This window comes from Trichoderma aggressivum, assembly GCF_033847375.1.
Source record: "Trichoderma aggressivum f. europaeum strain CBS 100526 chromosome Unknown scaffold_030, whole genome shotgun sequence".
Lineage (NCBI taxonomy): Eukaryota > Fungi > Ascomycota > Sordariomycetes > Hypocreales > Hypocreaceae > Trichoderma > Trichoderma aggressivum.
The window spans coordinates 333,393-347,648 of NW_026946396.1; the positions used below are offsets into that span (position 1 = coordinate 333,393).

A 14,256-nucleotide genomic window follows, 5' to 3' on the forward strand; every position below is an offset into this window, starting at 1 on the left:
ACCAGGTGTATCCTCTTTTGAAGCTGTAAGTCCATGTTTGTTGCGAGGTGCTGCTTCGTCTCCAAAGTCACTTCCCGCCGCCTCGGTACCTGCAAGGGACTGATGACGCAACAGCCCGGCCGCATCCAGACAGACAGCCCTTTTTAACTTGGCACGGTAGCCTGCATCTTTTCCCCTTTCAAAGTATGCAAGGCCCTACTCTTTAATTCTTGGCTTCATGATGATTACTGTATGACCATCAGTCACTTTAAAACGGTCACACGAGGCAGTACTTCATATTCGAATTATTGTGCACTTGGAATAGTACCTTGTGCCCTGTAGTAGATTAGTAGTACTTACTGCTAAGTAGATAGGCAGGTAGCCGATAGTTATACTGGCCTTCACTCCTCTAGATCATTAATAGTATGCGTAGTCTATTTGTTTGTTTCCTGTGTGTCGAGATGTCTATGCCGCCCCCTCTCCCAAACTAAGTAGTTCCCATGTTTCTCATCATCCGGCTATTGTAAACATGTTTCCCTTATCCTTTCGGGTATGCGGTACCCACTGTACATATGAAATTGCTAAGAATAACATGTCGTTTGACTGCCGGCGCTCTTGTGTACGCCGTAATTTGTTTCCTTTATGACCTTTTTTTTTTTTGGTGCTTTGAGCTTCCTCCTTTTTTATGCTTTATACATTTGCTGGCCCGTCATCATTTCTGCTCCTTGGCAGCGGCCTTGTGCTCGGCCTCGACGGCTTTGATCTGCTCCAGCTCGGCATCAACCATCTCGCCGGCAGGCTTCTTCTCGAGCCCGCTCTCAGCAGCCGTCATCTGTCGCTCTTCCTTCTCGTCAATGTCGTCGACATCACGAGGAGTGGCGAAGCCGGTTGTCTGGCTCTCCTGATTCTGCTGCTCCTCCTCTTCGATGAGCTCCTGCTGCTCCTTCAGAACCTCAAGACGCTGCTTGTTGGTGGCGGCACCCTCAGCATTGTGAACCTCCAGCTCAATCTCGTGGAACAGTTCCTCGGGAATGGAGGACAAAACACCAACAAGAGCCTCGATCTGGCTTGAGCCCTCGCCAGATCCTTGACCGTACATGTAAGCATTGCTCAGGACCAGCAGTGTGGAGGGAACACCCTCCTTGAGACGCAAGTCGAGCCATGTCTGCAAGTCGGCCCTCATCCTAGCGGGGGATACGCTGTGCGTGCGGATACCACGAGCGGCACACGCCAGCTGCAGCTCCGCGACGGTCAGGCTGTCGGCGCCCTCGTAGGCGATAGCCTTATCATCGCGCTTGATCTGCCGCATGCGGTGACGGATCTGGTATCGCAGCATGGAATCTGTGCCAAAGGTGTTGAGGCCCATGTATCGGCACATGGACACAAGCTGAGGGCGTGACAGATTGTCCAGAGTCATGTCGTCCCGGAAGATCTTGCAAACCTTGATGACGTCCTGGTCCGTGGGCGCTTCGCCGGTAGACCTGACCTTGCGGAAGAAGTTGGCAAACTCCTCCTTCTGAGCAGTGGCGGTCGCCTGGCTCAGGGGAAGACCAGTCTCTTTGAGGGTCTGCCGCATAAAGGAGCTGACCTCCTTCCTGGTAGACCGCAAGAGACTAGCCTTGGCCTCCTTGGACTTTTGCCCCTCAAACGTGCTGGGAAGCATGTTGGGGAAGAGCTTCAAGGCCAGAGGAATCAAGGCCTCACCAAGGGGAACAATGACGAAGATGGAAAAGGGGACAAGCCGACCGAGATCCTGAACAGTGCGTCGAAGCTGCTTGTTCTCTCTGCGGGTAAGCTCATAGCCAGCGGCCATCTTGAGGGCCAACCGCCAGCTGATGCGGACCTCTGTAGCAAGAAGCTTGCTTCCATCCCAGTAATGCTGAGCTTCCTTCTTGACCTTTTGCCAGACTGTCAACTTGACCTCGTCTTCTTTCTTCTTGGCCAGCTCTTTTTGGCCGGAGAGCTCGCCCTTCCTTGCGGCCAGTTCGGTTAATGAGGCGTCGTCGGCGGTCTTGTCGGATTGTGCAACAGTAGCATTGGCCGATGCATCTTTAGCATTTGCCTCTGCACCGGACTTTTTGGCAGCGCTCGAGGGATCCTTTGGCAGCGGTTTCTTAGCCAACTCGGCGTTGAATCCGGGGGGCGGCCCAGACGGCGCATCCGGTCGATGAGGTTCGGTCCCCAATTGGCGCAATGGGACCAGCAGGGCCAAGGCAGGGATCTGAGTCTGTCGAGCAATGTGTCTGGTGATAAGAGCTGACGATGCACCTCGGGATAGGTTTCTTGCTATGGGGAGATGTCAGAAACCATGGCGGTCTGTAAGGGGTTTTGCATAATCTCACCTTGGCCCAGCAGGGGGTTGCGAACCACTGCCCTGCGGGCAAGGCTGGATGAGGCGCTCATTGCGAGCAGATGTGGGAATTACAGAACGGCACGGACGACGAGATGATGGCGACACACAGCAAAGACACAACGAGAGCAGAACAGAGATGAAGGAGACAGAATTGATGTCGAAGCCGGTGGATGGAGGGATGATGAAGGAAAGAATATCGATGGGCCCAGGCCGGCATGGAACAGACCTTGAACCAGGGTCGATCAGGAGGTACGTACCGGCCGTTGGCTTTTGGTGCGCCACATGTCAGAGGCGGATGCGGGCATGCCATTGGCTGGATCAGAGTTTACGTGGGGCGATTGGGCTGAAGCCATCCGGCATGCAGAATCACGTGACATAATCTCTCCTGGCGCAAAAGTCAAAGGGGCCTGTAGCATTACATAACGTGCCCTGAGTCGCGATCGCTGATTTGATGCTGCCTTTGAATTGGGCGTTTTGGGCGTCGGACACGTCGGGCTTGGGGGCAATGCATGCAATATGCACTGTACTGCAGATGTATGCTTTGCTGGCAGCATATGCTGGTTTGTACGTTGAATCGTGGGGGATGGGTGCCATGATCGGTTGTGAGAGGGCCTGCGGATGCATGTACGAGTACGAGTCGCAAACGCTGGCAGACGCCGTCACCCGTGGAGGAACATGCACGACAATCATCGTTGGGCTGCTCATGGTCGATGCCCTACCTGTTCCTCAATGAAGTTGCGTGAACATACGATGCCTCAGACGATGGCCATGCTGTGGCAGCGATTGCGAAGCGTGAAGAGGATACGATCCCTGATAGTGACAGGGTACGTTTATTCATCAGACTCCCAGGCGGCAAACGAGATGTCAATGGATCGAATCGGGTTTCAAAAGGCTCCAAAGCCAAATCCGTGACGGGGATTGCGCATAGATTAATACAAGTACTCAAACTCGCAAGAGCTCTGCCCAGCCCCTCGACAGCGTATATGGCCGGCCCATCTTGGACAACGTCGGGCGTTGCTCGCTCTTTGCTGGAGATTGCTCGGGAACTGGTCCCCATGATCCATCGGACCTTGAAGTGAAGCACGGCTGTCTCAGAGCATCCATGCACTGCCTTGCTTGTGCCAACGGCCAATTAGCATCTAGCAAAAGACTCAACTTTGATTCTGTTGGCACTTGGTATCAACAGTAACAGTAACAGTAACAACAGCCCAGGACATTCACCTCATTCACTGCAGCTGGATCCGGTCCAATCAGCTGAGGTGCCCGTAGGTGTAAACAGAAAATCGTAGGGGCACCGCCTTCCATGTTATATATTAGTAGGTACTACACGGAGCAGTCTAATACATCATCGACCTGGGGCTTGATTACCTGTAATCGTGCCTGATAGTCCCTGTAAGACTGCATACCTGTATATCCTCAACCTGGACATCGATCAGCTCATTCGGGGTCGGACCGCCGCGGACCGTCTTGTCCGCCCTGGCAGCAGAGCCAATTCTCTGTGATAATTACTGCTTTCAACCCCAAACGGGAAGATTACAACTTGCCATCCAGGCCAGGATGCTCTTTGAGCCGAATGCTCGCCCAGGCAGCGGCGCCATGAAACCAGGCAGACGCCGGCTAAGTCGCCGCTTAGCGCCCACCCTTTCCGCTGCAGCAGGGCCAAGGCACCCCCTCGTCCCCGGATTTAGCACACGTGCCCGGCCGTTTCCAGCGCACTTTCAGCGCACTCAACCGCTGGGTGTTCCGTTTCTTTCGGCGCATTTGCAGGGCGGAGCGGCGGGGTCCAGCACAAACAAGCTCGTGTGTCCTCGACCTCAATCGAACCGGAGTTTGGGGCTAGTTGGTTGAGAACGTCCCATCGCATGTCCATCAGATTATCCATCCCATCCCACCATCTTTTTTTCCCACGCCGCCCACAATGTGCCGCGTCCGGGCCAGAAACTGTGCCATTGCGCCCATGGATTGCCTGCACACGCCGTGCGGCGCTTCTTCGGCTCGCACATTCAACGGTTCTGGGCTCCCCCCCGCCCGTCCCGCCATGGGCAAAGACCGGGCCATTATCAACACTCAACATTATTAACACCTTTTCGTCCCACGCGCTCGCTCCTCTCCCGTCCCTTTTAGCTTTCTGTTACATTTATATAATAATCCTTTTCCTTTTCTCTTCCTTCTAGAAAGCTCGTATACGTCCTTTTTTGTCACCGCAAGGCCACGTCTGGCTGATATTCCCTCTTCTACGTAAAGAAGGTTTTTTTTTCTTTTTTCCCTTGTTGGCCAGGTTTCCCCAAAGGGCTCCGCGTTGTCCGTCTTCGGGCATTGCTTACGCAGCAACTGTCTGCATTCAAATACCTTGCCGTCCGAAGCTCCTGGGCATTCCCAAAGGATTCTCTTCTACGTCCCTATTTCAATCTCGGCTTCAAATAGACAATGCAACTCAAGAGAGCAGCGCGAGTAATCCTAGTTGGTGCGCCGGGCGTGGGCAAGGGAACCCAGAGCGACAGGCTGCTGAAGCGCTTCCCCCAACTCAAGGCCATCAGCACCGGCGACCTCCTCCGTCACAATGTCAAGAACAGGACACCCCTCGGTGAGCAAGATAGAAACAAGACTTTGATGCTGCTGTAGCTAACCGCTCAATCAGGCATCATGGCTGAAAATACCATCAAGGCGGGAGGCTTAGTGGCTGACGATTTGATGCTTCGTCTCATCTCGGGAGAGCTTCGATCCCGAGGCTGGCTGCGACCCCCCATCATGACGCTCTCAGCCGAAGCAACCTCAACCGAGGGCTCATTTCACTCCAGCGCCTCCATGGATGCTTTCAACTCGCTGCCTTTCCAAATGGACGAGCACACCATTCCCCAGGCTTCAGAGGACCCCAACGCTTCTTTCATGCTAGACGGCTACCCCCGAACTGTCGCCCAGGCCATCACGCTCGACAAGATTGTGCCCATGAACCTAGTCGTCTCCATCCAGACGCCCTTCTCCGTCATTCTCGAGCGGATTGCTGGCAGATGGGTGCACGAGCCCTCTGGTCGCGTCTACAACACAAGCTTCAACCGGCCCCGTGTCCCCGGCCGCGACGACGTCACCGGCGAACCCCTCGTCCAGCGCCCCGACGACAACGAGGCGACGTACCGTGCACGCTTCCAGAAGTTTCAGGAGAACAGCGAGCCCATCCTCAACCACTATGCCAAGAAGGGCGTCCTGCTCGAAGTCGAAGGCATGAGCAGCGACGAGATCAGCCCCAAGCTGTACGAAGCCTTTGAACAGCGCTTTGCTCGGTGAAAGCCCCGCCCTGTTTGAATCACGGCATACCTACGTTTTATTATTGTTTCAACAGCCTTTTTTGATATTATTACTTGGTTGGCTTTTTGCTCGATTCGGCGACTCTTTTATTTTTTATTTTTTTTTAACGTTTTTTGCGGGTTTGGCTATTAACAGGAGTTTACACGTGGGGTTGGGAAAACAACATGACGTCCTTGGGCTTCAACTATTTTTGGGTTACTGTGTTCGTGTCGAGGAAGGGACGAGAGAGGAGGACCCCATGACGGAGCAATTGCCGAGAGTCTTCTTCCGCCCTTGGTGTTGGGCTTTTCTTTTTCCTTATTACCTTGGTTATTTTTCTGCGTAGTGTGCGAATAGTGTACATATGGGTGACGAAAAGTCCCCGGCGTTGAATTTTCATCGGAGTTTTAATACCGCGCATGCTGCTACTGTTTGTAGTATATGAAAATGACCTGACGTTCACATGCCTGCTGTGCAACTTGGCCAGCTAGACGGATGCTTGCCGTCTTTCTCCGCTCCCGGGACAGGTACCGAGACTCCACTACCAGGCCGAGGGCCCTTGGCTTGTGCTCCTCTATTCTCGGGTTTTTTTCTCGGCTACGACAAACAAATCAACGGCCCGCGGCTCAAAGAGTCCCGGAAACACGGGTGGGAGAACAAATTCCATTGCAATACTCCGAACATTCATGCCACTGGCCGTACATGGCCCAGCTATTGAAATCAAGTGATACTAAACCAACCTCTCGTCATCCAACTCCCCACCACAGCTCCGTGAATCCCGTAGATACAAAACCACAAATCAAATGGAAAATATCCCAAACAATGCCCCAGTGTAAATCAACGGTCAACGGCTGAATAGCCGCCACCACCTATCCCCAGGGAGTCGAAGCCATGACCGCGAATGTGTACATCTCACCAAGATATACGATATCCAGGAAACCACAGCTCCTTTAATCGTCCCATTCGTCCCCGCTCCGGATGCCTGGCGGCGTGTTGTTCGAGCGAGAGGAGCTCTGCCCAGCACGCAGTGGTGTATCCTCCTCATCGTCGTCGTCATCCATGGCCTTGGCCAGGTCATCGGGGTCGCGCATCTTGGCATCGGGGTCCACCGCTCCATGAAGTCCCTCGTCGTCGTCATCGTGTCGACCAGTGTCCAAAACACCCTCATCTGCGCTGACAGAGATGCCGCGAGATCCCCACCTGGCGCGACCACCACCGTTGCCTGCCACATTGCTCTCTTCGTCGTCGGCAGTATGAGCGTTCTTGCCAAAGATACGGTGTAAGAACCATCCACGGTTCAAATCATCAGCATCAACCACGCCGCCGCCGCGAAGCTTAACCCGCTGTCGCGTATAGTAGACCCAAGCAAAGTCTATGTAGAAGGCAGTCTGGATGATGCCGAAAATAACGGCAATGGCATCAGGCGCCCTGTCGTTGACATCGAGTTCCCGAATGAACCAGTTTATGCAGTAAAAAGCCCGGTAGGATCCCAGCGCCAAGAGGTAGAACGAGTCGATTACGGTCGGAACAGTGGTCTGCCTCAACAGCAGCAGCTGGGGAAGAACAGACACGGATTCAAGGATTTCTGAGAAGGACCACATCCACTATCACGACAATTAGTAAATAGACGATGCCACTTTGAGAGCGGGCCAGGACATACGGTCAAGAATCCCCAACGGAATTTCTTCTCGAAAATCAACATTGCAAAGGGAGACAGAGCAAGAGAGCCAAAGAGGATAATGGCGCCAAGCTTCCAGGAGACCTCACGCTCGCGGGAGCGGGGGAACACCCACTGCATAACACCGAGGATGTAGAAGGATGTGACAATGTATGTCACTTTGAATATCGCGTTCCATGCCGACTGTTCTCTGAATAGATCGAGGTATCGCGTGCAGAAGACGACGGCGTAGAGGCCTTGTGTGATGAGGGACACTCCCTCCGCGCTGCGGTTTCTGTGGATGGAGAAGATTAGGATGCCCTTGGAGAGCATGTGGACGATGTCGCCCAAAAGGCGAAAGATCTGAGCCGCACCAGTCAGCCTGCATCATTCTCTACTATGTTGCGAGAGGAAGATTGGGGGATCAATCGTACATTCCAAGCTCCCATGATGGAGGTTCGCGGCACAGCCTCGCCGCTGCTTCAGGATCGAAATAGGAAGGAAACCAAGGCAGCAAGAAGGGGGGAAGAGAGAAGACTGCAGAGAAAGAAACAAAGTCAAGAGCTTTTATAGGACGAAAACCATCGAGTCTATCCGGGCGATCGCGAAGCCCGTTGAATAAGGAGATGCTCAAGGTTCGAGGAGAGAAGCCGAAAAAGCATGGAGCTGAAGCTGAGCTTGCGTCAGATGCCGAGTCGCAGGAGGCACGACACAGCCCCACTTTTGTGACGAGGCCGGCCTTGGTAGCTGCGTACGGGTATGGGCAACGTGTACCTGAGATTGCTAGCGTCGATTGCTTTGACGCAAAGTACCTTGAGTTTGTTGAACGTTTTCAGCCATGGCCATGACGAAGCTTTATATCCAGCGGTACAAAACTATCTTTTGGCAGTGCAAAACTTACACCGTAATGTCAGATTTCCCTCTCAAAGTGTGACGGCTTGGAAAACGTTATGCTTTGCCATTTGCTGCACGTGAGTGTTTGCTTTGCTATCTGAAAGTAAAGGGTTGGATCTGTACAGTACTGAAACCCGTAGTAGTGAAACCAGTAGTGCTAAGTACAGGTACCTTGTAGGCAATTTCCCCGTGAAATTCCCCGCAAGGTACCTACCAGGGAGATGTTTCCATGTTACGACATGATACACCTTGATATTTTGAGACAAGTGTTTCCCAACCCTCTCCCTTCACATCCAAATCTCGTCAGACTGCGTCTGTGCAATGGCTCAGCCTCATCATACAGGGCGTTGAGGCACAAGGTCTGCTAGTGTAAAGCCTCCACTGTACTGCACTGTACCTGTAGAGCCCCATTTCCAGAGGTACATCTTTGGGAGCCCAAAACCGGTGTCGCGTGATGTCACCACAGCGGTGCTCTCTACCTGTAGGTACCGCTGGAGCCGGAATTTGTCAATTAGTTCCAGGGGGCTTTCAACAAAGGGTGGAATTATCAGACTCAAAATCAACAAACAACAACATGACTTCTTCAGCTTCCCAAACAGCGCGCCGCATCGACAGCCCCAAGTTGCATCTTCAATCTATTTAGCATCCCAAATAGGATCGATACGCGCGTCAACCCCCATGTACTCTTCCCACCGCTGCCGAAACAGTCGCTGCTGAGTGGTCGCTTTCTAGTCCCCCTTCACGGCATCGAATTGCCGACGCCAAAGCGTCACCAGTTCCACCCTGGATTGGATTTATTAATTGATATTCTCTCTTGTGTTTCTGAAATCCGTTCAAAAGGGGGGGGTTCTGAGGAGACAAGAAGAGAGGTTGCGCCTCTACCGACGAGTATCAACTCAACCCCCAAAAATGAAGTCCTGCAAGAGCATTATCATCGCAGCCGCGTGGACAGCGTTGGCTTGGGGTATTAGTGCTGCCCCGGCAAAACCCAACAAGGCTCCTGAGCCAAAATATTTCCGTGAGTGGATAAAATGAGTGATGACGCGGCTACTCAGCAGTTGCCATATACTGACGAGAGCCGCCTATAGATGAGAATCGGTGAGTATCTTAGCCAGGGCTATGTAAGTAGTCTTCGTTGCTTTCATGTCTAACACATCGTCGACAGCTACGATGTTCACTATGATGATCGCTACTCTCTCATTCTACTTGAAGACCCAGAGCAGAGAGAGGCCATCAAAGTCTTAGTCCAGACGTATCTGGCAACTTTCCGAGACTTGGGCATTCAAACATGGCTGATGCATGGGACTCTTCTTGGATGGTGGTGGGGTAAGAAGGTATTTCTACCTAGGATCCTTTACACTTATTATAGTTCTTTCTCGTTCTAACCTGCAGTCTCAAGGTCATGCCGTGGGACTATGATGCGGATGTCCAAGTCACAGAGGCAGACATGTATCTTCTAGCCGCCTATCACAACATGACCATATACTACTACAAGTACGGCACGATGGAAAAAGGTCGCTACTTCCAGCTCGAGGTCAACCCGTATTTCGTTCACCGAGATCAAGATGATAAGTCCAATGTCATCGATGCCCGGTGGATCGATATGCAAAATGGGCTATACATTGATATTACTGCGGCAAGATATGCTCTGGATCATGAGGAGGGCCAAGGGGTCTTGTACGACAAATATGGCCACGAATATCGCGTAAGGACAAGTTTTGGTTCTGGGTCACTCGTCATTCACAAGACACTGATGTGCTCAATAGGATACATATGTCTTCCCGCTGCGAGACACGACCTTTGAGGGAGTGCCCTGCAAGATTCCCTATCGATACGAGGACATGCTGCAAGCAGAATACGGGAAGAGGTCTTTAACTAATACAGAGTATCACGGGTATGTTGGCAGTCTTTTATCTTTACCCAGGCAGCTCGGCTGACATTTAATTTAGCCATAGATTCGATAACGCGACAAGGTCATGGGTTCCCTTTGAAAAACCGGATGAAGAATTATAGTTTGCCCATATGGATTGCATTGGCATGTGTAGGCGTTGGTCCTCTCGATATTCAACAGACAGTGTCGGCATCTGACGCCGACTGGAGCATTGAATGATGGCAGAATAACCGGCGGGCCCGGTGCATAGCTGCAGGGATAATGACGGAATACCACGTGCGAGGTGTTAAAGTCAAATCATCAAAGGTGCTTGGGATATATATTTACGGTGATGTTTGTTTACGATTACAGAAAAATGGAATCATCGTGGCGGATGAGTGCCATGACCGAGATGCCTTTACTCTTTTATGCGTTTCTTTTTTCGAGTATCTATACTCTATATCACGCAATGATTATGCGTCTCATCATGTACAGATACCTGAAGATTACCAGCCCTACCGTGTCGAGAATCCCCACTGCATTAATCAACGCGTGTCTCGAAACAGTCGCGTCCTACTAAGCTACCGTTGGAATCCACTTTTAACGCCTCCAGCTTGGAGCTCCCAGATTTGCATCTGCTAGTATCGCAACCTCCAAATCCTCTCTTCATATACGACAATCAGCGCTCTTCGTACCCGCGCAAGAAGATATCCATCCACCGACCGATAGATGAATCCCGGATCCCACATGTAGAGGCTGTATAGCGCAATTCCCTCCCTGCCTTTACGATGGCCACAGGCGTGTCTCACCAAAACTGCTTCATTGCGCCATCTGGATTTCATTCTAACAAGCACATAGGACGGCAAAACCGCGCGGACCGCTTGAATGAGCGTCTTCGGGGCGCGCAGTGAGTTGATGCTTGACAGCTGCTAATGGCCAGTTCGCTTATTGCTCTGCAGGCGCGCCAATGTAGACGACGAGTCCTTCAACCTCGACATCAATAGCCTCGACATAGGAGGTCTTGCCATTGCATCATCTATCGCATCCGCCTCGAGTCCCGCGACCCGGAACAAGTACTCTCCCACTACCTCAGCAAAGAGGAGGAGACTGGACAAAGATGCGACAGCTCCTCCAGAGCCTAAATCGAGCTCCACCCCTCGACGACGACGGGTCAGATCCCGGCCTATAGAGCCGCCGGTCGAACTGCCTACTCTACCCAGCGAGCCGATGGAAGAAGATGGCGAAGATGACGGCCCTACACCCAAGGCTAGCAGGACGTATCGAGTACCAATGTCTATAAGTTCGGTGCGGACAGCCGGTCAGTCGGTTGAAGAGGCTCAGGACGAGCTTGAGACCTTGCCTCCACATCCTCGCGCAGTATCGCCCGTACCTATGCGATCACCTACCCCGGCGCACAAATCCGATATTATCATGGAAGAAGTCTCAGAGTCTCCTGCGGATGCACCTGGAAGTGGAAAGCGACGTCGGGTACCTATGAGCGAGACGCTCAGCTCAACCGTGAAATTAATGGGCGTGTTATCATCCGATGACGGGATTCCTATGCCCTCGTCCCCCCTTAAGAATAAAGCGCGACGTCGCAGTGGTGCAGCTACAGCCCGATCCTCGCAGAGATCAGCTGGAAGGGTATACGGTGGTCACGATGCGAGACATTTGGCGGATGAACTGTCGTCAGATAACTTGCCTCAATTAGCAGGAATAGATGAGGAAGAGGAATTTGTGGAGGCCGAGGCCGAGGCTACCGACTTGGTTATTGGGGAGAGCACTTTGGCACAAGATGAGGACGAACAAGAGGAGCAAGAAGAAGATCAAGAGAACTCTGACGGTATTGATGTGGAAGAAGTGGCTAAACTCCTAAAGAGGGGAGGTGCGAGATTACCACGGGAACCATCTCCGGAACTGGGATCCCAGGAATTGGAGGATGCAAGAGAAATAGAAGAGGAGGAATTAGGGCCCGAACCCGAGCCCGAATCAGAACGAGAGGAGGAACCCGAGCCAGATGTAGAGGAAGCAACTGAGGCCGAAGAAGAGGAAGAAGAGGTGACAGTCCTGCCAACACCCCCTAAGAGAAAACGCGGACGGCCCAGCAAGAGCCCGGCTGCTCAAAAGCAACCTACTGCCAAGTCGAAACCCGTTAAGCCGAGAAAACGCGTTGGAGCACAGCCACGAGATGCCAGCGATGAACAAGAAGAACCGCAGCCTAAGAAGGCTAAAGCGAAGAAGCGACATAGCGACCAGAGCGAGGGCGACGGCGGGACGATTGAAATCACTGTCCAGCGATTTGTTAACCACAAGAAACGCGGCCATGAGGATGACGATATAGATCCTCTGCAGAACGAGATGGCTTTCGTCAATCATGGAGGAGAAAGCGTAATTGATGTTTTTGCTCAGGTCTGCGACGAGGTGATTTCCTCAACATTGGAGCAGCTCCAGGAGGTGGCCGGTAGTGCAGAGGATCCAGCGAAAAAGAAGGAGTATCGCATCAAGACGCGAGCCATTGAGGCTTACCGAGAGGAGCTCAAATCTCGGTTCCTTCAACACGTATGTACTGAGCAAATGCGAGTCTGGACCATATGAGGAAATTACTAACGAGGCGTCCTTAGGCTATTCACTTGAACCACTGGCATTCGCTGCGGAAGCGGGTTCGACACGTACAGAAAGAGAGAATGGCTTTGCGGGAGGAGATTATGCGTATCAAATCCGAGCGAGAGCAGGTTGCTCTTCGAATGGATGCTATTAGAATCAAACACGAGGCCGATTCTAGAGAGTCAAAGGTAAGGCCTGTTTATTAAGGTGTTACAAAGCTTCCATATACTAATGAGCGTGTTACAGTATTGTCTCGACGCATCTTCTCTCATGCACGACGTAGACCTTGCTGTAGAACAGGGCAGGGAGGCGCCCGAGCTTTCGCGAGCCGCACAAAGGGAAGCCGAGCTGGCTAATCTCGAGCTGCTTGTATCGCGCGTATCAGAGCAAGCCAGCTCGTCGAGCTTCACGGGCGGGATGCTCAAACAGGTCAAGGAGTTCAACTCATTCTTAGAGCGGGCTGCTATGGCACTTGAATCACGATGATACCCTTTGTTGTTAACCAATTGTTTATTCATTATTTTGTACAATACCCCCTCGCCCTACTGGATCTTGGCCTTGCTGAAATCCATCTCTGGGTGTTGCTCCTGGAATTTCTTAAGGATATCCATCTTCTTCTGCTCGTCCGAGGTCGGCAGGCCAGCCTCCTTCTGTCGCTGGTCAAACATCATCTTCTCAACCATGCCCCTGGTCTCGCCGTCGAGATCGGAGAGCTTGGAGTTTTCGGGCTGAATCTTGGTGACGTCGATGGTGGGCGCGCTGGTGACGACGTGTGCCCACCACTCCATCTTGTTGATCTTGTCGAGGTGTATTTCTACGCTCTTGGTGCCGTCGGAGTTGGTGGACAAGGTCCAAGTAGAGTCGTCGACGCGGATCGCATGGGGGAGATCGCCCTGTTGGTAACACTCAGAATGAGTACGTGTACATAGATGGAAAGATTCTGGCTCGTTCCGTTTCATCTTTGTATAGAGGGAGAAGAAGAAAGGGGAGCGTCTAGGTCGATCTTGCAGAGAGCGAGTATGGCGCATCATGATTATAGCGGAGGGAATGTCATACGCTTATGATGGGCTCCTGTCCCTTGACGCCCGCAGTCAGCGTCAGCTTTTTTATATCGACCACCAGGTCTCTCGACTTGAAGTTTCCGGGGACGTTGAAGGAGAGATCCAGCTCGCCGATGGTCTGGGTCCATTTGTAAGGCAGCGCAGCCTGTTCCTCGGCCTCCTTCTTGCGCGCGGCGGCGTCTTCAGCGGGGGATGGATCTGCAGGTAGCCGCAGCTTTGTTAGCTGTTTGAATCATCAAGATGTATGACACAAGGTAGAGAAGTAGATGGAGATGAAAGAAAAAGATAGCATAGCTGTGAATTCAGTAGCAACTTACCCTTGTCAGCCATGGCAAAGCACTGTGAAGCTTGTGAAGACTTCGTTGCCTGTGATATCAAAGCACTGAACTCGAGGTAATGGTAGACAATGGATGCTGGTGGAAGTTTAGCTTGCGTTGGAGGGGCAGATGCGCTAACAATGAGCCTGGAGGACGCCAAACAGGCCCGCAAGCCAATGACATGGCGGGGAGCCTGCTTACGTACTCCCAGTAGCCCCCGAAGCTTAACATGCAAGGGC

At 52.3% G+C, this 14,256-nt stretch overlaps 6 protein-coding genes across 6 annotated transcripts; 3 read left to right on the top strand and 3 right to left on the bottom strand.

The window, feature by feature from the left end:
• Window positions 1–691: 691 nt before the first annotated feature.
• Window positions 692–2,382, bottom strand: Triagg1_7142 (uncharacterized protein; the record flags this gene model as incomplete). Its single annotated transcript, XM_062901845.1, has 2 exons — window positions 692–2,265; window positions 2,322–2,382. 2 exons carry the CDS (start codon window positions 2,380–2,382, stop codon window positions 692–694), a joined length of 1,635 nt encoding a protein of 544 aa, XP_062753964.1.
• Window positions 2,383–4,759: 2,377 nt separating this feature from the next.
• Window positions 4,760–5,614, top strand: Triagg1_7143 (uncharacterized protein; the record flags this gene model as incomplete). Its single annotated transcript, XM_062901846.1, has 2 exons — window positions 4,760–4,916; window positions 4,971–5,614. 2 exons carry the CDS (start codon window positions 4,760–4,762, stop codon window positions 5,612–5,614), a joined length of 801 nt encoding a protein of 266 aa, XP_062753965.1.
• Window positions 5,615–6,564: 950 nt separating this feature from the next.
• On the bottom strand, window positions 6,565–7,604 carry Triagg1_7144 (uncharacterized protein; the record flags this gene model as incomplete). Its single annotated transcript, XM_062901847.1, has 2 exons — window positions 6,565–7,218; window positions 7,275–7,604. 2 exons carry the CDS (start codon window positions 7,602–7,604, stop codon window positions 6,565–6,567), a joined length of 984 nt encoding a protein of 327 aa, XP_062753966.1.
• A 1,470-nt stretch (window positions 7,605–9,074) lies between these two features.
• Window positions 9,075–10,178, top strand: Triagg1_7145 (uncharacterized protein; the record flags this gene model as incomplete). Its single annotated transcript, XM_062901848.1, has 6 exons — window positions 9,075–9,183; window positions 9,254–9,263; window positions 9,331–9,499; window positions 9,565–9,870; window positions 9,932–10,059; window positions 10,121–10,178. 6 exons carry the CDS (start codon window positions 9,075–9,077, stop codon window positions 10,176–10,178), a joined length of 780 nt encoding a protein of 259 aa, XP_062753967.1.
• A 645-nt stretch (window positions 10,179–10,823) lies between these two features.
• Triagg1_7146 (uncharacterized protein) lies at window positions 10,824–13,125 on the top strand (the record flags this gene model as incomplete). Its single annotated transcript, XM_062901849.1, has 4 exons — window positions 10,824–10,942; window positions 10,995–12,594; window positions 12,657–12,827; window positions 12,886–13,125. The coding sequence occupies 4 exons, from the start codon at window positions 10,824–10,826 to the stop codon at window positions 13,123–13,125; spliced, it is 2,130 nt and encodes a 709-aa protein (XP_062753968.1).
• Window positions 13,126–13,181: 56 nt separating this feature from the next.
• Window positions 13,182–14,248, bottom strand: Triagg1_7147 (uncharacterized protein; the record flags this gene model as incomplete). The annotated part of the gene is made up of 4 exons (XM_062901850.1): window positions 13,182–13,532; window positions 13,696–13,898; window positions 14,018–14,163; window positions 14,223–14,248. 4 exons carry the CDS (start codon window positions 14,246–14,248, stop codon window positions 13,182–13,184), a joined length of 726 nt encoding a protein of 241 aa, XP_062753969.1.
• Window positions 14,249–14,256: the final 8 nt, after the last annotated feature.